Source organism: Puma concolor, chromosome A1 (assembly GCF_028749965.1).
Source record: "Puma concolor isolate L17-30 chromosome A1, mPumCon1.1.hap2, whole genome shotgun sequence".
NCBI classification, from domain to species: Eukaryota; Metazoa; Chordata; class Mammalia; order Carnivora; family Felidae; genus Puma; species Puma concolor.
The window spans coordinates 221,319,088-221,346,275 of record NC_141667.1 but is presented as its reverse complement, the minus strand read 5'-3'; the positions used below and the strand labels follow the sequence as shown (position 1 = coordinate 221,346,275).

General features: G+C 41.6%; 1 protein-coding gene and 1 long non-coding RNA gene across 8 annotated transcripts in view; both read right to left on the bottom strand.

Annotated features, from left to right (window-relative positions):
• The window catches only part of LOC147584784 (uncharacterized), a 111,374-nt gene extending 94,674 nt beyond the window's left edge, over positions 1 to 16,700 (bottom strand). The window contains exon 1 of the long non-coding RNA XR_015255965.1: positions 16,356 to 16,700. This is a non-coding gene — a long non-coding RNA (uncharacterized LOC147584784). The remainder of the gene's footprint in view (positions 1 to 16,355) is intronic.
• Positions 16,701 to 20,492: 3,792 nt separating this feature from the next.
• Positions 20,493 to 27,188, bottom strand: part of LOC147584782 (uncharacterized) — a 475,011-nt gene continuing 468,315 nt past the window's right edge. For 4 of the 7 annotated variants that reach the window (XM_086712531.1, XM_086712541.1, XM_086712548.1 and 1 more), the window contains one exon: positions 20,494 to 20,921. In XM_086712531.1, the coding sequence (XP_086568657.1) occupies positions 20,881 to 20,921 (41 nt within the window). In that variant the 3' untranslated portion in view covers positions 20,494 to 20,880. Of the gene's footprint in view, positions 20,922 to 27,188 lie in introns of all 7 variants that reach the window. The other 3 variants (XM_086712562.1, XM_086712559.1, XR_015253404.1) reach the window with 2 other exon arrangements.

The window sequence follows — 27,188 nt, the reverse complement described above, 5'->3', positions numbered from 1 at the left end:
CCGTGGCCAAAAGGATGGAGGCAGGAATAAGAAATGTGAGCGAAGGCAAAAATGAAGATGCAGACAAAGTCAGAGATTTTGAACAGAAGGTGAGAAGGGGATGGAAAGGTATGTTAATTTCCTAGGGCTGCTGTAACCAATTATCACAAACGCAGTGGCTGTATCCCACACAAAAGCATTCTCTTACAATTCTGGAGGTCAGAAGTTCAGAATAAGTTCTAAGGGGCCAAAATCAAAGTGTCAGCAGGGCTGATTCCTTCTGGAGGCTCCAGGGAAGAATCTACTCATTGCCTCTTTCAGTTTCGGGAAATGGCCATGGTTTATGTCCCCATCATTCCAATCTCTGCTTCTACAGTCACACTGCCTTCTTCTGTCTCTTACCTTGCTGCCTTCCTCTTATAAGGACCCTGTGATTACGATGGACTGCCTGGAAAATCTAGCATAATATTCCCATCTCAAAATCCTTAACTAGGGCTGCCTGGGTGGCTCAGTCAGTTGAGTGTCTGACTCTTAATTTTGGCTCAGGTCACAATCTCATAGCTCATGAGTTTGAGCCCCACTGTTAGTGCAGAGCCTGCTTAGGATTCTCTTTCTCCCTCTGTCTCTGCCCCTCCCCCCATAAACATAAATAAATAAACTTTAAAAAAAAGATCCTTAATTAAATTACATCAGCAAAGCTGTTTTTGCCATGTTACGGGTTACAGGTTCATAGGTTTTAGGGACAGATTTTGCCATGCCAGGTTACAGATTCATAGGTTCTGGCGACTATTCTGGACATATGCAGGAGACCACTATTCAGCCTGCTATAAGGAAGAAGAGACTAGAGGTGGGAAGGAAGGTGGAGAATCAATCGATAAACCGTGGTAAATCAGGATGGCTTAGTTATCCTCACCAGAAGCAGCCAAGATCTCCCCCTGCCACTCTCCTTTTATAACAGGAGGGATTCTGTTCCCCACAGGTACATTTCAGCACAGAATGCAAGACAACCCCTCCGTGCATTACAGGCGGGGTCAAAAGTTTCACCCAAACTGCCGCAGATGGCTACATTTTCTTTCTAATTTGGGTACTAGAAACAAAACTACAAAATAAACTTGTGTAGAAAAGAGGAGAGTTAATTCAGGGGTTTAAAACCTGAGTTGCTGTTTCTCTCATTCACCAGTTGTTATACGTATGCTATGCATAGAATTTTAAAGCACATCTTTTATTCTGCTAAGGATACACCCTGAAGAAGAAAACACACATACATGTACACACAAATTATACAGTGAGATTGAACCAAGGGTGTGTTGAATGACATGGATAAAATTACCCAGAGTTATGTTATATCTTGGACAAATATTTTAAGGCGCAGGTTACTCAAAGCTGCCAGTGTGGGGGCTTTGTCCATGTCTTGCCAGGAAACTCAAGGATGCACTTAACCAGCCAGCCGGTTACAGTCTGCGGCTTCCTTACCCTCCACAATCCCCCATTACCTAAGCAAGAATGGACAATGTCTTCATTGGAGGAACACTATTCCCATTCTCACAAAGCTATAGCCCTCCCCGGGAAGCAAGGGATGCTCCAGGTCCTGTCTATAAAGATCTCCACACAGGACACACGGTATGGAGATAAACATAAGCCACGCTTTCGTGTGACAGCATTGTTTTCCCTAACGTTACATTTTAGATCTCTTAAAAAGCCAATTCCTGCAGCTCATGTGTCAACGTGAGAAGAGCTAGTCTGTCTATTTTCAATCTGCCAATTTCCCAAGGAGAAACAAAGATTTTTTTCATGTGTGCAAGAATTCCCAACTTTAGTCAAGACTGGAATTTCACTGGTTTTAGTTTTTATAGCAGCTGTGTTTTGCCCATAGAGGGGAAAAATAAAGAAACTGGGAAAAGAGACAATTTGCCATTGACCAGGAGACAGGACTGGGGCTGAGAGGTGGAAATCACAACAAATTTTCCATTTTCCTCCTGAGGGATTTGGTCAGTTATTTGGTCAAACCCATAGGAGGATGTCAAATAATGCTGATACAAGGACCTTGAAAAATCACCTTTTGTTTTTGTGGGGAAAAGGAGAGAGGAAATTGAGGTGAAACTGCAAAATGTTTCATTTTTTTTCATGAGGCCAGCAAAAGAGAAGGTCCTCTTTAGCCGCCAGTGCAAATGTTTTTGCAAAGTTCAACTGCCAAGTGTCCTTTCATGCCTGCCAGTTTTCATAATTGAAAGATACCTTTTTAAATGAACTTGTTGGTCTTCTATTGGGTGAGAGGAAGCCTTCCCACGTGTGAATCGCTCTCTTCCGTCAAGGACTTTGTTGAAGATTGGTGATGCTAGAAGGCACATCACCACAAGAACATACATAATACTCAGTGGCACTATTTTGGGCCAAACGGATGGCTTAAGACCTTATGCAACAAATGACATGATGACATGCAAATCAGTAATCTCTGAGCAGTGTCAGACAATCACTTTCCTCAGGAGAGTCTTATTGGTCAATAGAGACAAATCTCATCTTCCTGTTGAATAGCTTTGCAGAAAACTTTCCCTGGGAGAATAACCGACTAGAGTGAAGGCGAACACTAACGTCTATAAGAAGACTATTATTTTTGTAGAGGGAAAGCCTGCATGAAGACACCGAAAGCGTGTTTTCATTGCACTCCATCAAGACATTTAATAAAACTGCCATCCCTAACACACTACTAGCTACTTCAGGATTGTTTTCACAGTTACTCAGCAGGAAACTAACATTTGAACCCACCAATCTTTTGAGTTGCAAATTCAATTTTAAACTTTTTATTTAAAAGGCCTCGAGAATATCTATCACTCCAGGCCGAGGGATGATAATAACATTAAGCTTTATGAGTGATTACTTTCCGATCAAGGGTGACAGACTTGCCTATATGAACAGGGTGAGACTTTTCATAAGCAGCAGAGTCCCATCCAAGTTCTCCCTGATTCTATTTGCCAAAGAAAGGAAAAGGATATTACATTTTAAAATAAAATTCCTCCAAATAAAATCCTACCAAAGCTTAATGTCGGAGAGATCTTGCGGTGCCTTTATGTTGTAAATGCTGAGGTTTTATATTACTTATATAAGCTTTAGTCTCCAATAGAGCTGGCACACAAACCCCAAGAATGCTGAAGCAGCTGAAGTCCTGCATCTGAGTCATTTGGGCCAAAACAGGCACGGACGGGGACATGAAACAGAAGTGTTCTCTCAGCTCCCTGCAACTCTGCTCTCCATTGCAGCTTCCACACAAAGAGCTAGTGATAGCTTCTAATCGCACGAAAACTCAGTGAGGCATACAAGTTGCATATTAAGGCTGATACTTGCTAATATTTTTAAAGGGTCGCTTCAAAGAAGGACTTCAGGTTCTTAGAACTAAATCCAATTCCTTAGAGGCTTTGACCGTATTACCATTACAAAGAACGAATCTCACAGATATCCAAACAGCCAGTCCCAGTCAACAAGACATGTATTTTAAATCAGAAAACCAAACAAGGATGGCTACAAATCCTCTACACAAAACTGCATTAGTCCATGCTCCCATTAATTTGGGCAGTTACTGGACGGGCCTGAAGTTTGCTAAGTAAATCAGGGATGTGAAGAATTAGAATTTAAATAGCTTAAGACAAGCTGTTTCTTAAAATCCTTTTAAAATAATCTACAAGTATTTCTTCAACTATAAATAACTGACACGTTAATTATAAATAATGCCTTAAGAATGACATGATAATTATACATAATGCTCATCTGTAGGTCCTCTAACACCCCCTAGGAGGCAAGGGTTCTCTTTCCTTACGTAGTTTAAGTTACTCAGTGTCTGAGAAGGTGGTAAACCCTTTACCTTTAAATATAGTTTATTAAAGCATGTGTCTCACAAATTCAGGTCGGAAATAGCACATTTGTACTGCAATTCCTTAGTGCGCCTTTGTTCCTAGACCATTAACTCACTGAAGGACCTTAGGCAAGTTACTTAACCTCTCTGAGCCTCAGTCTATTCCTCCAGGAAAATAACACAGTAGTACCTATTTGATCAATGGGTTAACGTACATAAAATGCTTAGAAAATACACGGAACAACGTAGCCACTCGGTAAAGAACAGCCGTTATTCATATTGGTTGTAGTCATATACACTATGGAAGGCTCACTTGCCATTTGAAGATACCAATTTATAATTTCTCAGATTTGGGGGCCAAAATCTGTAATAATTAAAGTGTCTTTCACAAGAGCCCAAGAGGGAGTGCATAACCCATGTCGAGGGAGGAAGGGAAGCTCAGGACCCACTCAACAAGCATCATATCCAACTGTAACTAGTCAAGCAGGGTCCTTTAAGGTCAAGGAGACTTAGTAAATACTGGTTGGGTATCAGGAAGAGAAGCCACGTGAATGAAGACATCCACACACATAGACTCAGACTGATTACCGAGATTACATTACATTGCACTACGTCCCAGTCCACCTTCTTCTTCTCTGTAGGCTAAGTGTCAGTATCTTGACTTTAATATGATTGCTTTGAGAGGCCTCTACCCACTCACCTCAATTTTCTGGAAACCTCCATTTTCTCAACTCTCCAAGGCAGTTTTGCAGCCAAAGCATCTGTGAGCTCACTGGGGACTTAACCTACAACAATGTCAGGTTCTTCTGGTGGCATGGCAAAGAGGGAATTTGTGGTTGTTCTTATATGCAGAGCTGTCTTTCATATGGAAAAAGAAAGCTTTGGTGGTGGCAGAATGCAAGTGTGGCTCTGACTCAAAGGATCAGTGAGTGTCCTTGACCCCTTCGTATACCCATAAATACTCCCTTTCATTCCCATTCAACTCAACACATCTTTCTACTTCCAGGTACTGTGCTGCAGTGTGTGGATGAAAGAGGAATAACAATAAGTGGCTTCTGTCCTCCATTTACAAGTGCAGGTACCATTTTAAGCCCTATTGCTATTTGCTGCTCCAAGTCTTAAAAGTGCAGTGGTGCCCTTTCACATAGAAAGAGACACCCCCACAGCACAGATCTTTCTCTCTCTCTCTCTTTTTTTAATGTCTTTCTTTGTTTAGGAGGAGCTGTATTATGTGAATTTCCTTTTGTAATAAAGGTATTTACCTGTCCCTTGAAGGTTAGAAGTGAATTCATTCCAGCTTCATTCAAGCCAGAGTACCTATATCACTCCTTTATAATGAATGGAGATCATCTTCGAAATATGACTCAGTATAATTCTCCTTTTCTAGAAGTTCCTTTCTTTCTCGGCTCTGCCACTTGCTGGGAGAGACTGAATGAGCTGCCTAACCTCCTGCACCTAGTTTGCTCATCTGTAACATGGGATGGGCATAGGCCTTGCCTCATAGGGCTGTGGTGAGGCTTAAATAACACGAGATAGAGTCCTCAAGGAACAATGCCTGGTACACAGTAAGCAACTAATAAAGGTTGGCCATCATTATCATTATCACTTTTCAAATACAGTAGTACTAATTGTAGTATTATCCTGCTAGCATGTCAGTGGACCCTTTCAAGGAGTATCACGGGAGCGTGAAATGGTTCAGTATATACCAAAGTATCTCAACGTACCAAAGTATATCAGAATGCTATTAAACTATCAACCATACCATGTACCTTAGAGAATAAAAGAACTGAATCAGAGTATGGAAACTTCAGTTCTTCTACTGAACTGCTAACAATTTTTTTAGTGTACAGTTAAATACTGTTATTTACATTGTTGTGCAATAGATCTCTAGAACTTTTTCATCTTGCAAATTGAAACTCTACACCCACTAAATGCTAATTCCCCTCCCCCCTCTCCCACTCTTGGTGACCACCTTTCTACTTTTTGTTGAAATGATTTTGACTATTTTAAGTACTTCACATTAATATAATCATACGGTATTTGTCATTCTGTGTTTGGCTTATTTGACTCAGCGTAATGTCCTCAAGGTTTACAGATGTTGGAGCACGTGACAGAATGTCCTTCTTTTTTAAGGCTGCGTAATATTCCACTGTATGTGTATACCACATTTTCTTTATCCATCTACCTTTCAGTGGACATTTGAGTTGCTTCTAGCTCTTAGCTATTGTGAGTAATGCTGCCATGAATATGGATGTGCAAATAGCTCTTTGAGATCCTGCTTTGAATTCTTTTGTATATGTACCCAGAAGTGGGATTGCTGAATCATTTGAAAATTTTATTTTTAATTTCTTTGAAGAAACTCCATACTGTTTTACATAGTGGCTACATAATTTTATATGCCCATCGATAGTGTAGAAGTGTTCCAATTTCTCCATATCCTTGTCAACACTTGTTATTTTCTGTTCTTTTGATAGTGGCCATCCTAACAGGTGTGAGGTGATATCTCATTTTGGTTTTGATTATGGTTAGTGATGTTAGCATCTTTTCACATACTTGTTGGCTGACAGTCACAATCTTTTCTACTCCATCTATTCAGTGCCAGAACCGCCACTTAAAGACGCCCTTACTGGCTCCCTAGGGAATACTGTCTTGTTTCAACCTCACATTGTGCAAAAGTGAAGTAAAACATATCAAGCTTACATATTATTGAGCATTTTTTAACTGCAGTGTCCCAGTGATAATGCATTCAGTTAGTATTGTTTAGGGAATGACTAAGGCCTCAGATGACTGCTTTTTTACCACTTTTGCCAGGAGAGTTAAACCAAACTCTACCTTTGTTAAGACAATAAAAGTTTAAAAAAAAAAATCTGTGGTCCATGTAGGCATGGTGAACAGAAATTTTGAGAATTCTCCAAAAAATTTATTAACATCTAGAATGTAGGGTGTCATCAACAATAATGGGAGAGTAAAGGACTCCCCAAATCCTCTCCTATATAAAAGCAATGAGAAAACTGGCAAAAAGTGTCAATACTAACTATAAGACTCTGGAAATGAACCAAAAGCTTGCAGTGATCTGAGGAATGTTTGTCCATAAAATGGTTGAATCTCAGTAAGATGGAGAGCTTTGTAGCATTTTTAACAGGTCCTCTTCCCATTATTCTCCCACTCAATCTTCCTCAGATCCACAGTAGCCTTGAAAACTAACAGCCCATGTTGAAACAGCAGCATTGTACCCACTGGAAGGGGCAGAAAGAGGTTAGGCTTTCTTCAAATATCCATTTCCAGAGACTTGTAACTATTTGTCTAGGGATACCCTGGAAAACCCCACTTGCAAGACTGCCTTTATTTGATCTGACTCACAGATCGCCTAAACAAACAGACTTTTTCTCAGGGCTATTGGTTAAAAACCATCAGAAGTAAATGATGAATATTGCAGCTGTCTGAAGCAATGGAAAATGGTTGTTACAAACCACAGACTAACCAAAAGACTTGAAAGGAAAAGTTGAGATGCCCATAGATAACTTTGAAAAACTCCAACCTATTCCTGGAAATCAAAAGGTCATATGCATATGTGGAGTCCTGCACAAGTCCATGGCTATGCACATGCTCAGAGGATACCAGCGAACATGGTAACTTCTCAACTCCTACTAAACTTGAGTTTCTGTACAAACAGGAAATGATGGCTAAGGCAGAGTTGTCAAGTTCTTGGCTGAGTGTCGAAGATGTAAATCAATATGTACACAGAGTCCCTCAGCAAAGATGGGGAGATTTGCTGGTTCTAGACATCGAAAAAATCTCTTTCTGATCATTAACTGACCAGGGAAGAGGCTTCAGTAGCTACACCCAACAAAAAGGTGATGTTAGCAGAATGGACAAAAAATATGACTTAATATATGCTATCTACCCCAGGCACACTTTAGATTCAAAGACACACACACACACACACACACACACACACACACACACACACACGTTGAAGCTAAATAAGCTAAATAGAGAGAGGGAGGCAAATATAAGAGACTCTTAAAAACAGAGAACAAACTGAGGGTTGCTGGAGGGGAGGTGAGTGGGGGGGGTGCTAAATGGGTGATGGGCATTAAGGAGGGCATTTGTTGGGATGAGCACTGGGTGTTATATGGAAGTGGATGAATCACTGGGTTCTACTCCTGTAACCAATACTACACTGTATGTTAACTAACTTGAATTTAAATAAGTAACTTTTAAAAAAAGAAAAGGATGGAAAAATATATACCACATGAATGTTAAACAAAAGGGGGCAGGACTGTCTATACCAATAGCAGACAAAATAGATTTTTAAGACAAAAATAGTTATTAGAGTGAAAGACCAATCCCTACAGTAAATACAGCATTTATAAGCAAGTATGCACCCACCAAGAGAGTCCTAAAATACATGAACCAAAAATCAAATGGAGGAATAAATGGACAGTTCAACATTAATAGTTGGAGGTTTCAGTACCCACTTTCAGTAATGCACAGATCAACTATACGTAAGATAAAAAAGGAAATAGAAACTTGAACAACACTATAAACTAACTAAAACTAACAGATGTCTACTGAACACTGCACACAACAACAGTAGAATACACATTCTTCTGAAATGCACATAGAAGGTTTTTCAAGATATACCATACGTTAGACCATAAAACAAGTCTCACTAAATTTACAAGGACTGAAATCATAGTGTGTTTTTCAATCATAATGGAATAAAGGTAGATGTCAATTACTGAAAGATATGTAGGAAATTCAGAAATATATGGAAATTAAGCAACATGTTCTTAAGTAATAAATTAAATAAGACAACACAGGAGAAATTGGAAAACACTCTGACATGAATTAAAATGAAAAGATAATATATCAAAACTTACGTGATGCAGCTAAAGCAGCACTAAGAGGGAAACGTATAGCTATAAATATCTATTATGAAAAAGAAGAAAGATTTCAAATCAACAATCTTATACTTTAAGAAACCAAAAAAATAAGAGATAAATAACCATCCCTCCCCAAAAAAGGAAGGAAATAAATAATATATATTTGAGTGGAAATCAATGAAATAGAAAAGAGAAAAATAGAGGAAATCGATGAAACTAAACGTCGTTCTTTGAAAAGATCAACAAAATTGAGAAACCTTTAGCTTAGAGTTACCTCAAAAAAAGAGAGAACTTTAATTTCAAAATCAGGAATGAAAAAGAAATCTTGCAGAAATAAAATAAGTGATTTTTATTTACATGAAAAATAAAAAGGGTTAAAATGAACTATTTTAGTAATTTTATTCCAACAAATTATACACAAGTTATTGTGTCCTAAGATACAAACTACTGAAACTGACTCAGGAAGAAATAGAAAACATAAATAAACATAAAGAAGCCAAAAAAAAAAATGTAGTAATAAAGAAACTTTCCATGAAAGTAAAGCCCAGGAACAGAGAGCTTCAGTGGTAAATTCCACCAAATGTTTAAAGAAAAATTAACACAAATACTTCACAAACTCTTCCAAAAAGATAGAAGAAAAGGTAATATTTCCTAATTCATTCAATGAAATCAGTGTTACCCTGACACCAAATCCAAGGACATCACAAGGAAAGAAAAAACTATAAACCAGTATCCCTAATGAATATATATGCAAAAGTTCTCAACAAAGTACTGACACAGTTGATTTAGCAATATAAAAAGAAAAGGGGGCAATTACACAAAATAATGAACTGGACTTTATCCCTGAAGTGCAAAGTTGGTTCAACATACCAAAATCAATCAATGTCATACTCTGCACTAATAAGAAGAAAAAACGATCACATGATCAATAGACACAGAAAAATCATTTGAACAAATCCAGGATGAAAAAAAATCACGTAAAAATCGTATTAAAACACTCAATAAACTGGGATGGAAAGGAGTTTCCTCAACCTGATAAACAGCATCTAAGAAAAGCCCACAGTTAACATCATACTTAATGCTGAAAGTGTGAAAGCTTTCCTACTAAGACCAGGAAAAAGTTCTTTCTAACCACTTCTATTCAACATCAAACTGGGACGTTATCACCAGGTTGATTAGTGAAGAAAGAGAAATAAAAGGCATCCAGAGAAGAGAGGAAGAAGTAAATCTATCTCTATTTGCTGATGATATGACCCTGTAAACAAAAACTTCTAAGGAATCCATTAATATCTATTAGAGCTAATAAACCAGTTCATCAAGTTTGCAGGATAAAAGATCAATATAGAAAAATCAATGGTATTTCCATGCCCTAGTAATGAGCAACCAGGAAATAGAATTAAGAAAATGTCACCTACAATAGCATTAAAAAGAATAAAATTCTTAGGAATAAATTTAACAAAATAAGTGTAAGACTTGTACAGTGAAAAATACAAAACATCATTGAAACAAATTAAAGAAGACCTTAATTTCTGGAAAGACATCTAGGGGTCATGGATTAAAAAACTTAAAACTATTAAGATGGCAATACTCTCTGTATTAATCTATAGATTTCAAAATCCCTATCTCTATCAAAATCCCAGCAACTTCTATTTGCAAAAATTAACAAGATAATCCTAAAGTTCATATGGAAATTCAAGGGACTCAGAATAACCAAAATAACCGGGAAAAGAACAAAGTTGGAAGACTCACATCCCAATTTTGAAAGCTTCATACTTTAGCCAGCAAACACGTGAAAAAATATTCAACATGGTTAGTCATGAGAGAAATGCAGATCTAAACCATAACATGGTAAAACTGAACACCCGCTAGGACAGCTTTAATTAGAAATACAGTATATATGTATTGGTGAGGATAAGGACAGATTGGAACCCTCATACAATGCTAGTGAAAATATAAAATGATAGTCCCTTCTAAAATGAGTTGGCAGTTCCCCAAGAAGTTTAGAGTTATAATATGACTCAGCAATTTCACATCTAGCTATATACCCAAGAGAACTGAAGAATACGTCCACAAAAATGTTTGTGTATATTCATAAAAGCATTAATTATGATAGCCAAAAAGTAGAAACAACCAAATGTCCATTACTGAGGAGTAGCTAAATGAAATGTGGAATATTCAAACAATGGAATATTATTCAGTCATATAAGGAATGAAGTTCTGACACATGCTACAACACGGATTGTAACCTTGTAAACATTATGCTAAGTGAAAGAAGCCAGACACAAAAGGCCATACATGATATGGCTCCATTTATATGAAAAATCCAAAATATGTAAATCCATAGACACAGAAAGGAGCTCAGTGATTACCAGGCAGTGGACAAGGGGGTGACAGGAAGTCACTGCTAATGGGTATGAGGTTTCTTTTAGGAATGATGGAAATTTTCTGGAATTATATATTAATGACAGTTGCACAATTTTGCGACTATACTAAAAAACACTGAATCATGAATGACTTTAAATGAATGACTAGTGTATGTGAATTACATTGCAATTTTTACAAAAAGACTAGAACTTGACATATCATTTCAAGTATTCAAATTAGATTAGTTTGCTCCTAAGACAAGTAACAAGTAGACAGTAGTCATCAAGATCCAGCATGGAGCTTTTTAGAAGATGAGGAAAATCAGAAATAAGTGGTAGGAGGCCAACCCACCATAATTTTTTAGGTGAGCAGCAGGGGGAGCCCTTGATAGCAAAGAAAACTGCAAAAAATAATATTTATATTTCTGATCATAAAGCTAATACATTCTTTCTGCAGAAAGCGTGGAAAAATAGCAAATAAAGATAATTTTTAAAACCGCTGTTAATCCCACTATCCTGATAACCACTATTAACACTTCATTTGTGCAAATCCTTCCAGTCTTTTTTTTGTTTGTACATATGTATACATATGTGTATATATATATATACATATATATGAATATATATATACACATATAACCAAACCCACCATTTTTTACGAAAGATAAAAGCATGTTGTATGTGAAGCTTTGTATCCAATTTTGTCACTTCACATTAATTTTTTACTTTTTTTCCAAAGTCTTAAATATTTTTGAGAATATAATTCTTACTGCCTACAGATGTACTGTAATTATAAACTTATTTGTAGAATGTTTCCCTTTACAGTCAACATTGCAATAAACTTCCTTGTACCTAGATCTTTATATTCCTTGAAAATATTTTCTAAGGATAGATCCCTAGAAGAGGAATTATCAGGTAAAATATTACTCACAGCTTTAAGTCTTTGGATACATATTACCACATTTCCAGCCAGAAACATTCAAAAATCTTCACACTTCCCTCAACCGTGTATGATACTTTTCTTTTCCTGAACTTTCTCCAAAATATGTAATCATCTGTTTCATTGTTCAAAACATTCATCAATTTAATAGACAAAAATGACTGTCTTCCTTCAATTGTTTTTAAATAGTTATCATTTACATTGGTAGAATTCCGTCTTTTTCGGACACAGGTCTACGAGTTTTGACAAACAGACACAGTCAAATAACCACCCTTCTACCAAACAGATGTTTCTGACACCCTGAGAAGTTCTGTAGCTCTCATAATCAATCTCCTTCCTCTTACCCTCACCCCCTGGCAACCTCTGCTCTGTTTTCTGTCCCTATATATTCTCTGTAGTATTTTTATTTCTCAGGCTTCCAATTGGAGCCAAAGCCAGCCATCAGCAACTAGCACAAAGTCCTCTGCTGCTCGTTTAACAGCCATGTTTTCTTTGCTGACGACCAACAGGTCAGTTCCCAAGTCAGCAAACCTGAACTCCAGCTCCAGACCCAGGCAGATTCCTCCCCTGAGACTTGGCCTGCCTTCAGTTGGGCCGTCATGCGCAGACAAGCCTGACAAAGCGAGGAGCCGGCAGGAAGGGTGGCCCTCGTGGCATGAGTGCCAATGGCACATGTGTGTGCATGTACGTGCGCACGTATGCACGCGGCAGAGTCCCAGTATATTTTTACAGGTTTTGTACATCTCCAGTGTGAGTAACATACTGGAGAGGAGATGAGCCAGCAGGTTCTGAGAAATAACCCTCTTTGAACTTTTCCTCTCTGTCATCTGATTGCTGAATGGTGTGAGCGTGCGGTCTGTGGGTGAGGGCTGGACGGTCTGGGGAGGGTTGGCTTCTACTGAGTCAAAATGCAACATCAACACCTTGGGGTGATCCAAGGCTTGAGAACCAATTTCAGAAACATGTAAGTTGCCAAAGAAATGCGCCTTTAAGCATAACGTCTGGAGCAGTTAGGAAGGTTTCTCATTTTTGTCATTTAACGTGCACGGCCTCCCCTGATACTTCTTTTCCTGGTTCCACACACATGGCTTGGGCTGCTTTCCTAGTTTGCTTAAACACCATTGTAAAGAAACCTATCTGTGGTTTTATGTTACCCCATTGGAGTGTTGTCTGTGAATACAGGGCATAAAAGAGGATAAATTGCCTAACTCAATCTACCCTTGAGGCCTGCCACATTAAAAAGATATACCGTGGAACTTTAGTCTGCCCTGGAACTGCTGGGAAACGAAGAGATCGCGGTGTTTAAGGAAAACTCTGAGTCCCACTTGATGAAGAGAACTCTCTGATCTACTGTTGTGCCTATATATAACATTTTATATTTGTCAAGGCCTTTCAACATTTACAGTTAATAACTAGTCCTGGAAGAATATTTGTAGCTTATATTAACTCTTACCCTGGAGACACATGAGGACAAGAAATGTGGGAGAATAAGGCATTTGGTAGGCTTAAATTCAAACACACAGACACACAGACTTCATCATCCACCTAGGTCTGGAGTTGACCACTTAGGGCTGCTTTACCTCAAGCACAAAATATCTGAATTATATGTCACACTAAGAAGGTGCCTTATTGATTTCATCTGTTTTCTTTTTTCTCTTACTATGTCCCGGTTAATTGTTTATATATTAGGCATTCATTTAGCAGTACATACAGAGAGGGGCCATACATGTTTGTCTGTTTGTAGTTAATCGTGTGAGGGAAGTTAGAGAACCTTCTATTTGCTAACTTGGTCCTTTATTGAGAAGGACTCTTGCCACCTCGCTAAGTCCAGCTCACCCGAGGTCTGTGCCATGAGGACTCCTGGTTTGAGAATCACTGATTTAAATGCTGTTTCACTGTATCCATGGCCAGTTCTGCTGCTCTGCTCGGCAGAGATGCTGATTGGCAGGGTCTATGGATGGCCACGCAGACGCTGGTGCATCAGTTGCCTTTTCATCACCAGCCTTCTTTCAGGTACTTCACTGAGCCCTGGGCTACAAATTTTCACCAGCAGGGGAGAAAGGCTCTGGTTCATGGTGCCACGGGCGTCTAGTGATGCCTTGGGCATCACCTGCCAGTCCCGTCTGACCATCTCCTGTGTGCAAAGTGACAACCTGGTGATGCCTGTGGTGAATAACCAAGTCCCCTCCCACGAGAGCTCTGTGGCCCTTGCTGCTCTACCTTCTCCTGGGCTCCAGCTGAGGATGGCTCATGTGAAGGCAGCAGGACAAGTTCTGGGCTGCCTTGGGCTGATGATGGTGATACGAGAGTTAAATGTGGCATTTGCTTCAAAGAGGCTCCCCTCTCCGCATTCTCCAGAGCATCAGACCTCCCTCCCTACATACATAAACAGGTGTGCGCTAAGATCGGCTACGTTTTGGAGAAAACAAGAAAATGATAACAAATAGCAAAACTTGTATTAAAATAACATTTTCCCCTGTATCAGGCACTGTGCTAAGAACCTCACATTCATGATCTCATGCAAGTCTCACAAGAGCCCCGTACAGACTGATGTTGCTGCTTCCCCATTTTGTAGATGGGAAAACTGAGGCATAGAGGTTAAAAAAACTCACCCGTAGGAGCACATACTCAGTAAGTGACTGCATCAGAGTTCACACCTAGTTTTGACCCCCAAGTGTGTCCTCTGAACTAGCATCCTTCTGTGCACATTTCACGTCTAGGAGCCCCATCAAGCCTTGCGACTACCAAAACAGTCGCGCGAATGAGGGCATCTAGAGTTCTGACTAGGAGAAGACTCAAAGCGAGAGCCCAGCTCAGCAGGGATGGAGAACGTGGGTGTATCCCCGTGGCCTGCTGGGACCTTGTCTAGGTCCATTTGTTTTTATAACCACGGGTACTGCACAGTCATTTAAAAACATGTGCTGGCCAGGGCGGAACATCTGATGGCGGTAACCCGCCTGGTGCTGGCAGCGGGCGAGGAGGGAACAGATCGGGTGAATATGGGTCAGCCCTTCCAGGGCAGAAAGGAAGGGAACGTTAATTTTTAGTAGGAACGATGAGGAAAGCAGTCCTGAAATGTTTTTTTACAGAAATAGAAACCAGTGAAACAGAAGCCAGCACTCTACTACTTTAGAAAAAGAAAGAGCCCTGCAACAGACAGGCAAGCGATCGGCAGCTACTGCCAAGCTCAGAAACTTGTCTTATTTAGTTTGTTCCCCCAAAGTAGCGCCTACCCAAACCACCAGAGGAAGGTAAGTGATAACAAACAGATCTGAAGTCGGGGCCCCAGTCACAGCAGCAATCACCGCTGTAGCTCGCAAATGCCACCCAAGTGCTAGGTCAGGGCTCACGGTGCACGTATAAACGGTCCCTGCTCCATCCAGCCGACGGAGACCATCCCAGCTGCAGGCAATAACCAGGCACGCAGCTTCTAACCTGGCCTCCAGAACCCAGTAAGTATAGATAATGCTTGACTTTGCTGTAAAGCCCTCCTAATTCTCCAAGGATCTGTCCCAGAGGGAAGACGATGCTTTATGAGAAGCAGAACCTATCTCTGGCCCCAGTGTCTGTGCCCAGAGCTGGAGAGCCAGGCCTTATACGCAGAATAATTGCTGCATCTCATGCTGTACTGCACAGACTTCCTTACCAGCTGTAACTTTCTATTTGCCTGACCCTGTTATTACTGGCTCCTGCTTGATTTTAGGGACATTAACCTGCCCATATGTGTCTGCTGGTGCCTTGCCTGTCAACTCCAGCTTAAAGCCTTCTTAAAAAGGTGCTTTGTGAGCTTTCCTTTCACACGTCTTTTGGGGCCTTTTTCTTTCCAGGTTCCTCGCTTTTCTTCCGCTCACTCCTTCCCTCCACCTGGTTGAAGCAGAGGATTTGAGCTTTCCTTAGGATCACTTTACAAGCTGGCCAGTCACATTACTTGAGGATATGTGGTAAAAGCCTGTTTCCAGGTCACAGATTCAGATCTGTGGAAACTTCCCAGACAGTTCTGAAATTCTGAGCTGGGGTTCTGGTATCCAGACTCTAGCTAAGCTAGATCCTTGTGGGCTGCAAGCAGTCCTGATGACGTAGGCCATCTATCTAAGCCTCCCTGGGCTCCCAAACCCCAGGGAGTGGAGGAGAAGGGGGAGTATGGGAGACCTGCCCCCACTCACTATCAACAGGTCTTGTTAATTTCTCTGCTCTAAGAAGAAACAACATTTCTGTGCGGAAGCCAGAGTCCAGCTTATTTTAGTCATTCTTCTCTGTACGGTTGGTTGTCCTTGCTGCCCTGCCGGGGGGCTCCAGCTCCAACCTGAGCTCTTAAACATAACTAGTTCTGATATCCTCACCTGTTGCTGTAAGGTGTCCATCATGGCAGGTGGATCCGAGCACAGAATACAGCGTGAGCACGTGAGTGGTCTTCAGCCAGTTCCCGTGGCCGGTCGGACCGCTGCATACAGACCCGCTGTAAGAAAAAGGGGTCACAATCTACCACAGAAACTGCAACATGACAGGGAAACTTGTTCTTAGATGTTGTCTCTACCGGAGACAGAATCAGGGATATGGTTTAAACGTGTTTTGGCTTAGAATCAAAAAACCAGGTTTTGTGTCCCGCCCTTTTGGTTCACAATTCTTGAAGACGGTTCTTGCACAATCACACCCCCACAGAACCTTGCTGAGACTCCTATCACACGAGGAAATGCATGCGAATTGCTTTGGAAAACACCACAAATAAAAGAGGCCATTGTTGTCAGGCCTTGGTTCTGAGGCAAGAGAACCAGGGCATAGAGAAGTAAGAGTTAGAAATCACCCAGTCTCAGCTGCTGGAGGGTAACTCAGGCCTTCGCAGACCCTCCCCCTGGGGTCCGTCCTGGAATGTGCTGCTGTAACAGCAGAGGGAACACAGACAGGACTGCTCACAGTAGTGACGAAACGGCCAATTCCACTATCAGCTGTGATAGAACTCAGCCCAAATTATTTTCCTGAAGCTTGAATCTCATTGAATAGCCCTCAGCTCATTGGAGACAGAGAAAGTAGTGTCAAGACCGTGGGCCATGGGACCAGACTGCCTGGGTGTGCGTCTATCTCTGCACCCCCTTAACTAGGCAACTTTAAATGAGTGACATGCCCTATCTTTGCTTCAGTTTGCTCATCTGTAAAATGGTGATAAAAATACTATCCACTTCATACAGTTGAGAATAAAATGAATAATAAATGTAAAGTACTTTAAATAATTTCTGATGTGTGGTAAGCTCAGTGTGGCTATTATGCTTTTCCAATAAAATAATCTATTCTTTTTTTAAAGTTTATGAATTTATTTTGAGAGAGTGAGAGAGAGCACAAGCAGGAGAGGGGCAGAGAAAGGGGGAGAGAGACAATCCCAAGCAGGCTCCGCACTATCAGCATGGAGCTCGGTCCCACGAACAATGAGATCAGAACCTGCGCGGAAATCAAGAGTTGGACACTGAACCAACTGAGTCACCCAAGCACCCCTCAAATAATCTGTTCTTCAAAACTGAAGTGTGTGTTCTAAATTGCAAAAAGAGATGGGAAGAGATGGATTTTTTTTTTTTTTTTTTTTTTAAGGCATAATAGAGACTGGGGTTTGACGTGGCTTCAAGAAATCCAATCTCTCTCCCCCGACTCCAGTGTGTGGTGTCTAATGTGTCTGGGTGCCCGGGAAGGCAGTGATGACTTCTCCTCCCCCTGGTGGAGCCCAAGGCTGGATGAAGAGAACTATGGCTAAACCCAGCCTCCTCCTCCACCAACCGCTGGACGACCATGGACACTTGGCTTGTCTTCCCGTGCCTCACTTCCTAAACTTCGCAGTGGGAGAACAATAGTACCTTCCTCACGGGGTTGTCGCTCAGAGCAGCGCGCAGAGTAGATTCACAATAAATTTCAGCTATTCCTGTCATTACCGTACCATTCGCCACTCCCCAGCTTTGCGATTCAGAGTTTCAAGAAATTACAGCAGTTTCCCTTTTCAGGTTCAAGTAGAAGAGCTAAAACAGCAGACAACTGCAACCTGACATCGTGTCGTCTACTGAAGACAAGGACAGGAAATGCCACATCATTACAATCAGGCTGTTTGTTCACACAATGTGACAATATCTACAGTCACTGACTCATGGCAAACTTTTTATGAATTACGGCGAGTTAGCTGTTCACATTTCAAAGCCTCTCCATACGTGAAAACCCACCCCCCCCCCTTAGACATTCCTTAAGGTTGCGTAACAAACTGGCCCAGAAGACATGGGAGACCCCTCGTCTCTGGTTTTAACATCAGGTATGCTGGATACCAGCTACCACACCAGTGTCGACTGATTCCAGTCACCTGAAGTGCCACTTTCAGTTTTGCTGTGGTTTGGCCCACCTTCCCATTTGGAGGCGATACATTTTTGAGAACTGCTCATCAGAATGTTCGAAAAAACTCGCAAATGGCAAGAACTGAAAATGCCAAGTGATTTCAATTTTTTTAAATAGCTGTGTGGGGCTGGTGACCTTAGTCAGGTCGGCCATCAAGTTTTGGATCTGGCAATAAAAATCACAGAGTGAGTCAACTAACAGTGCGGAAGGGATGAGACAGCATGATTTTTTTTTTTTTTTCTTCTAGCTTCTCTAGCATCGGGGCTGACCCTGCAGACAGGGTGCTTGCTTTCTGACATGCTGGGAGGGTCCCCGGAGAATGCTAGAAATCAGAATAGGCTGCCAGAGTGAAAAGGCTGGTATCAGTAAGTTCACACAACATTCAATAGCACTGGAACATAGCCACCCATTCCATTTCTCCGGCCTGATAATCCAGGACAATCAAGGGAAAGAGCAGAAATTTCGGTGGCTTTTAGGATTTTTAAAGTTTCAGCTGGGCAAACCCAGAAACATCAATGTTATCCAGACCTTTCCACTGTTCATTTTTGAGACTCCAAGACGAAACTTAAGACTGGCCTAGCACAGCAGATGTTTTGCCTTTGCCTGAGAGAAGGCAAAAACTTGAGAAGAAAGAGGGTCTTTGGAAACACTGGCTTTCCTTGAGGATCCCCTGAAGGTTGTCAAGCACCAGACAAGAGGCCCTGATCCCCGACATGCTAAACAGAGTTACCTCCTTCACAATGGCATGCAAATTTGCAAACGTTTTATGCCTTATTAAGAAAATTATTCAAGCCCAGGAAATGTGAGGGTTAAATGCCTTGCTTTCATAAACACACTGCAATGAGAAAGAAGATTTCAGATATTATGTGGAAAAATGCAATAAAAAGTGCTGACTTAGCCCATTCCACTCCATTGAATTGTTCAGCAATTATGGTCATCCCCAATGCCCTAGAAAATTAAAGTGCATGATGAAATCCCAATCTAAGGATATCAACTGCTATGTTACTAAATAAACGACACATCCCATTTTAAAAGCATTTAAAACTGTATCAAAAGAGGTCGTGCTGAAGAGGGACTATAATTTTAACATCATCTGCTGCACACTTAAATTTTAACTTGAAGCTAAACGTTGCAAAGTTAAATCAATTTTATTTGATCTCACGGGGGAATTTACGCTCCTTCATTTGGGATGGATGGAACCCTTGGCACAGTCCAGAATTTATTAAGACTCCTGTCCCACAGGAACAGTTAACTCTTTGATCCTAGCACACTCCCTCCTCCTAGAAGAGTTATTTAAAAGTTACACGTTCCCCCCCCCCCCCCCTTTTTTTAAACCCAAGCCCAGCAGGCACAGACATACAATTCCCCTTTCTCTCTTTTTCTGTCTCTCCTTCCCTGGAGTCTCTAAAGCAGTTCCTTCAGCTCTAGTTTTCTTTTTCTAAATTTAAAAACGTGGCTTGTGGCTATAAAAGTCGCCCCCACCTTGAGCAGCGCACCCCCCCCCCCACAGTCCCCTGGGGCTGTTATTGGCATGATGTGTAAATTAACTGGAGTCACTTAGAGCCCTCAGTTAGCTTTTAGTCAAACATTAGCAGCAGTGTTTACTCTTGTGTAATCTTCAGTTGTTACTTAATTTAATGCCCGTCAGCATTAAAAAAAAAAAAAAAAAAATGTTCAGCAAATCCTTGGCACAGGCTGTTGGGTTTCGTTCCTCTTCCCCTCCCCCACCTTGACCCAAATCAAGTTCAACTGAATCTGAGTAAAGGCTTTCTAATATTTTTAATTCACTAATGCAGCTTGCTCTCTTTAAGACTTTGCTTTCTGAGGCAATCCAACCACATTCTACTCAGAAGCCTTTGCTTGGCACCCCCCACCCCACCTTACATCAAAGCGGGGGAAAACTGTAAATTGTATAGTTTTTGTTTCTGGTTCCTCTGGCAGTTATTTGTGAGTGATGTAAGATGGGAAGCATCCTCAAACTCACATTTGGAAGAGGATGGTGTGGCCCCCTGAGAAAAGCCCATTGAAAACTAACTTTGAAGGTCTGCCCAGTGGCGAGCTAAAAGCTGAACATATCACATCATAATTCATGCACAACTTTGTCTCTTTTGAACCTTCTTCCTCAGCTGCCACCACCTCTAAAGTAAATAAATAGAGCCCTGGCCATTCTGTGGCCTTCTGGAGCGCTCTTTTCATAATGTGAAATGCATCTATGTCCAGCAGGAGAACTTCTCCAAGGCTATCATCAAGGCAAAAGGAATTAATGACTTCAAATGCAACAGGGAGGCTCAGCTTCGAGAGCAAAGCACATTCTTAAGGGGAAAAGAATGCAGGGGAAATTACGAGACTACCTTTCAAAGACACAAAGTACAGTTCCTCTTCTGTTGCCCTTCTTGGTCTCCTTGGGCTCTGTGCAGGAGAATGCTTTCCTCAGTCCAGGGGCTCTGGTTAGTAGCACCATACTCTGTATTCTGGGCCAAGAAGAGAAATGTCACCTGGAAAGTCTCATGCTTGTTCGGGAGATGTGATCAAAAGAAAGTGTTCACCTAAGAAGGAAAAAAGATCCTGAGTCAGCCAGGTCTCAACTCAATGTTCCATCCTCTTCCTCAAAACCTTGACTTTCAAGTGTCACCGTGTCTCAGCTGTACCTCTGTTTCTTGGTGACTAGAAATGGGGCTCTCTTCCATACATCACAAGGGAAAGTCCTACTGCTGAGAATCCTAACCATGGAAGGGTAGCCCCACTACGTCTCACAACCCTCTAAGAAGACCCTGGAGGGGTATGTGGGACAGGGAGAAAAAGAAAAGCAGAGACATGGGTCACTGAGGTTTCATCCAACGGCTGCAAATGAACAAATGCCAGAGGACGCACTTTTGTTCTCTCAGATAGGAAGGGAATTCCTGGACTGAATCCACGGAGAATTCGTTGTTGGATTTCTAGGAAAGCATCGCTGAGGGGCTGAATTATATTCTATTAACTCAAGCTGCAGCTGTCCTGGGGGTCAACAGATCTGTCTGAGCTCATGTTACAAGTGCACACTGGTGGCCCACGGCCGGGGGCGGGTGGCACGGTGGGTAATCTTCAAAGCAGCCCAGGAGACACATGCGTCCCTGTCACCGACCACCGCCTCTCTCTTCTCCCTCATGCCCACCTCTGGGACATTGCCGACTAGGCTCCCAAATGCAGCTGTTAGGCTACACAAATGATGCAACTTCTACAATTTTCTTGAATTACCTGGACCGGGCTCATAGCACAGGGCTACACTGACAAGGGCTTTTAAGGCATAAGCACTTACTCCCAGATGACAGCTCCTCTCCTCTCAGCAAGGAGACTTGCCCAGGTCCCTCAGGGGTCCAAACCGGGAGCTCTCCTATGGAGAGAGCTCTCCTGTTGTTTTTCCCGCTGCTAAGTGACCCTACCGCTGGCACACAAGGTTCATTCTTCCATTTGCTTTCCACCACTTTTCTCAGCTCCCTCTTCAATATCTCTTTCTTGCCAATCCTTAACCCAACTTACTCATTTGATGACGATTTGCTCAGTTCTCATGGACTGGTATGTGCCTTTAAAGCTCCTCAGAGGAGATCACTTGACAAATATAAAAAGGAAGCTTTTTATTTATTTTTTATTTTTTTAATGTGTATTTATTTTTGACAGAGAGACAGAGCACTAGCAGGGGAGGGGCAGAGAGAGAGGGAGACGGTGAATCTAAAGCAGGCTCCAGGCTCCGAGCTGTCAGCAAAGAGCCAGACGCAGGGCTCGAAGTCACGAACCATGAGATCGTGACCTGAGCTGAAGTCGGATGCTTCACCGACTGAGCCACCCAGGCGCCCTGAATGGAAGCTTTTTAGACAAATGTTCCATTAATTGAGGCGTCAGCCATAATGATCAACAACAATAAATCCATTTCTTTTCTAGCTAATCCTGTGTGTGTGTGTGTGTGTGTGTGTGTGTGTATGTGTGTGTGTGTGTGTGAGAGAGAGAGAGAGAGAGAGAAATAGAGAAGTGCTGTGTTGTGTGACACCCTCTTCCTCTCTCTCTGCAGCATGGGCATGTGCATGTGTTTGTTTTGTTCACTGTGCAACGCCCAGCTTTCTAGGTTCCCCCAGGTCTGCTGCTCTAGTCAATGAGAAATCCAACAAATTGGCTGGGTTAAGCTGTTTCCACCAGTTCATAAAGGGAAAGCTTTGGGCGCATTCCCAAAAGGCCGGGCATGTGACTTAAGGCAGCAAAAGGAGGCTGGCTTGCAACGCCCCCACCCCCCATGCTCAGGGTTTATTCTGTTTATTCTGTCGACCCTGTTTATCCTTTCAAGTCTGGTTTCTCAGCAGGGCAACTCATCACACTACACCCAGATTGTGGGGACACATAGACAACATCCCAAAAGAACCATAGAGCACAATCCTGCTGATTCATTCACTAAGCCATTTGTTAGCAAGCTGATTTGGGGTTTCTCTTTTCCAAATGTTCCAACACTTAAGGAATTAAAACTGCTGGCTGTTCTCATCTTTAAACAAAATATCCTAGATAATTGGGAATTTCAAATAAGTTTCACTATTAAAGTCTCTGTCAGAAACATGTCTGACGGTTAATGAAATATTTGGAAATCCACACCACGCAAAAGGACATGTAAAATGTTAAGGATAGAGTTAGTCAACACTCGGTAAACATTTGCCGATGCAGGGCTGGTTTCCTCAGGTTTAAAATGTATAACCAAGTGATGCATAAGTCCTGAAATATCATGGCACTGAATGAGAACTGGCAAGAGGCAATGAGGCAATCAAAAAACAAAGGACATGATATAGCAGTGAGGCCATGGAATCAGACAGAACCGGACTCGGATTCGTTTCCGAGCTTGTTATGCGGCCTGGAACAAATGGCATGTTCTCACTGAGACTCAGTGTTCTCATCTCTAAAATGGGGATCATGAGGGTCGTCCCTCAACTCAATGGGTTGGTGTGGGGATTAAAATTCGGAAATGCTTGTGAAACACTTGACTAACCACAGTTTCTATCTCATGGTAAGCAGTTAATAAATGAAAACTGCTAAGTACTCCTGTCTTACAGAGAATGTCTTTAAAAATTGGGAATTTAATTTTAAAACTTAGGAAACAATGCAGATCTCTTTGGAAATCTCAGACTCCCAACCCAGGTAACGGAACATCTTGGAAATCCAAACCACTTGAAACAGACTTGTTCAGATGCCAGAGACAAGGCTCCTACCCAGCTGACACTCAATAAACATTTATTGATACTGACCATGGTTTGTTCAGGTTTAAACTAAAACGTCTGGAAGAATTACAGAATCACTTGTGGTTATTCCTGAAATATTATGATATCAGAGTAAGAATTAAAAACACCACCACCAAAAAACAAAACAAAACAAAACAAAAAACCCTAGGTCCTAATTTTGCTTAAAGACTGAAATGACCCTAAACACACGTATCACAAGGAAAGTGGAGGTTCATAAAATTCTAAAACCAGGATTAAGAAAGAGTTCCCAGAAACAGACATTAGCCTCATGCGCTTCAGCAGAGAAATTTCTTCATTTGTCATCCCTTTGACTTCACAGAGTAAAGTCACAATGCAAGGGAGTTATCTTCGTAGTCCTTGGGTGAGACCATCAACCCTTTCCATCTAACCAAAGGGCCACCGAATTAGAGTGGAACACCAGCTGACTGAATAATTTAGAGTCACATTCAAACAGACCATCTCCCAGAGGGTAGCTCCCACACATAGACAGAGAAAACTGAGGAAGGCAGTAGTTTAAAGTTTTTCTTTTTATCAAAGAAGAGTTTGCAATGTGACAATGATTAAGCTATATGGGAGACTTTTAACAAAGTTTACTATAGCCTTGAAAATACTCACTAAAAAGACCTAATTTGCTTTTCTAATCCTCCTTTTAGTCTCGAAATTACCACTTCGTATTCTCTCTTGCGTGGCGCAAAAGAAGAAACAAAACCTACAGAATTCAATAAAGGTCTGATTAATTCAGGCTGGTCTCTCTTCTAGGTATCAGATATTACAAAGGAAGTCAACTAAGATATTACCTCCGTCCTTGAGAGTAAGTCCCTGATCTTTAGGGACACATTCTTAAAATGAGCCACTTAATCCTCACTAAATGCCAAACAAACTGATCTCTGGAATACTTAAAATCCCACGCTCCGTGGCTGTACCGTGCAACAATAACAACAACAACACACACACAGGTAGAAAGCAAAAGGGTCCGGTTGTGTCTCTGGCTTGCTTTCCACAGTCACTAGCACTTTGCCAGTGCAGAGTAAAGCCACAATAGTAAACCCTTTGCAAGAAAGGGGCACATCTCCAAAGGAGGGAGGTTTGGCTGCAGGTGGCTATGGGAATGCAGAGTTTATGGAAACTTAGCTTGTTATTTATTTTATAATCATTCCTGCAACCTGTGAGCTTAGCCAGCCTTCCCACTCTGACTTTTGGGAAACCCACCTTGAGGCCTTCCCAGACTCGTGGCTCAGGTTGCAGACTTCAGTTGTGATGGACAGAAGCCTAGCCGTTCTACATGTGTCAACATGGAAATGTACCTTGCCCTCATAGTAGATTAAAATGCTCGGACACACTTACAGGGTAAATGCATTGTTGCATTGTTGACCAGTTTTCTTAAAAAAAAAAAAAAAAGACAGAAGAGAAGCAAAGAAACGAAAATCATGCTATACGTATATTTAGCAGGAAGCTGTTTTCTACCTTATCCTAATATACGGCTCATGCTTACACTTCTGACACAATCAGGCTTGTCTATAGCTTGGCAACAAAAACTTCACTGGAATGAAGAAATGTGGTAATTTACACTGGCTGTTCTGTCAGGAGAGAAATTCAAAGTGTAATTTTTTGAAGTCATAAATACGGCTCGCATGTAAACATAACATGAGCATGTGGCAAGGATTTATTTAATTCATTAACGTGAAAGCAAGCAGAATGGTGGGGTTGATGCAAAGGGCATTTGAGGAACTGAATATATAAGAAAACTGAAGAAGAGACATCCAAATGAGATTACTAGATTACATAGAACACTGGTTAATGTCACACACGGCAATAAAAGTACAACCTGTAGGGTCATCTCTTCAATTAGATCAAAAGCACCTGCATTGCATCACTACCCAACAAAGTTCTACCAATAACCACGTCACTTCACAGAGTCTGAGCCTTTATCAATAGCAAAGAGTTTGTTGGATAAGGCACCTTCCCTCCATGAATCTGTGGATCCTTGGGTGGGCCTGTTAGAAAATGTTCCAGTAAGACAGGGAAAGTACATACAGCTACCCTTTTGCCTTATTTCAAGTTGATACTTTCTTAATATCAGCAAAGGGCTTTGGGGGAAAAGATGTCTCATGTAGTAAGACAACTAAGGCCTTGGGACAGAGTTTTGTAGAAATTTAAATAGACCAGCATTGCCACTCAAACTGATGAATCCTAAGAAATAGAGTTGGAGGTGAAAGCAAGCCAAGTGTCCACTGAGAAACGAATGGAATAAAATGTGGCATACACACACGATGAAATATTATTCAGCCTTTAAAAGGAAAGAAATTCTGGGGCGCCTGGGTACCTCCGTTGGTTGAGCATCCAACTTCAGCTCAGGTCATGATCTCACAGTTCGTGAGTTCAGGCCCCATGTCGGGCTCTGTGCTGACAGCTCAGAGCCTGGAGCCTGCTTCGGATTCTGTGTCTCCCTCTCTCTCTCTCTGCCCCTCCCCGCCCCTGCTCATGCTCTGCTTTCCCTGTCTCTCAAAAATAAATAAACATTTGGGGCACCTGGGTGGCTCAGTTGGTTGAGCATCTGACTTTGGCTCAGGTCATGATCTCACCGCTCAGAGCCTGGAGCCTGCTTCGAATTCTGTGTCTCCCTCCCTTTCTCTTCTCCTCCTCCACTCATGCTGTCTTTCTCTGTCTCAAAAATAGGTAAACACTAAAAATCTAAAAAAATTTAAAAAGGAAGGAAATTCTGACATACGCTATAGAATGGATGAACCTTGAGGATATGCTCCATGAAATAAGTCAGTCACAAAAGATAAATATTTTATGACTCCACTTGTATGAGTTATCTAGAATAGTCAAATTCCTAGAAATAGGAAGTAGAATGGTGGTTACCAGGGGCTGGAAGAAAGGGGGGGATGGGGAGTTGTTGTTTAAAAAAATTTTTTTTTCAACATTTATTTATTTTTGGGACAGAGAGAGACAGAGCATGAACAGGGGAGGGGCAGAGAGAGAGGGAGACACAGAATCGGAAACAGGCTCCAGGCTCCGAGCCATCAGCCCAGAGCCCGACGCGGGGCTCGAACTCACGGACCGCGAGATCGTGACCTGGCTGAAGTCGGACGCTTAACCGACTGCGCCACCCAGGCGCCCCGGGGAGTTGTTGTTTAATGGGTATAGAGTTTTAGCTTTGCAAGATGGAAAAGTTCTGGTGATTGGTTATGCAACAATGAGAAGGTGCTTGACGTTACTGAACTATATACACTTAGAAATGGTCAGGAGGGTAAATTTTATGTTATGCGGTGTTTTTTTTACCACAATACAAAATAATTTTTAAACATTCCAGAGTTGGTCTCACCAAAAAAGATGTGTGTTATACGGCAAGGGATTGACTCCCACCAAAGCAAAGCCAAAGGGTGGAGTCTAGGGGACCATCAGAAGTGCTAGATTGTGACTTAACCTACAATATGACAGCAACCAGCAACCTAGCTATGCTGGACATAAGCCCACATCGTGGAAACAATCAAGTAACGGGGCAGAGGTGGCTGCCTGAGCAGCCCATCCTGTCATGCCCGGAAAATCCAGCAGGAGCTG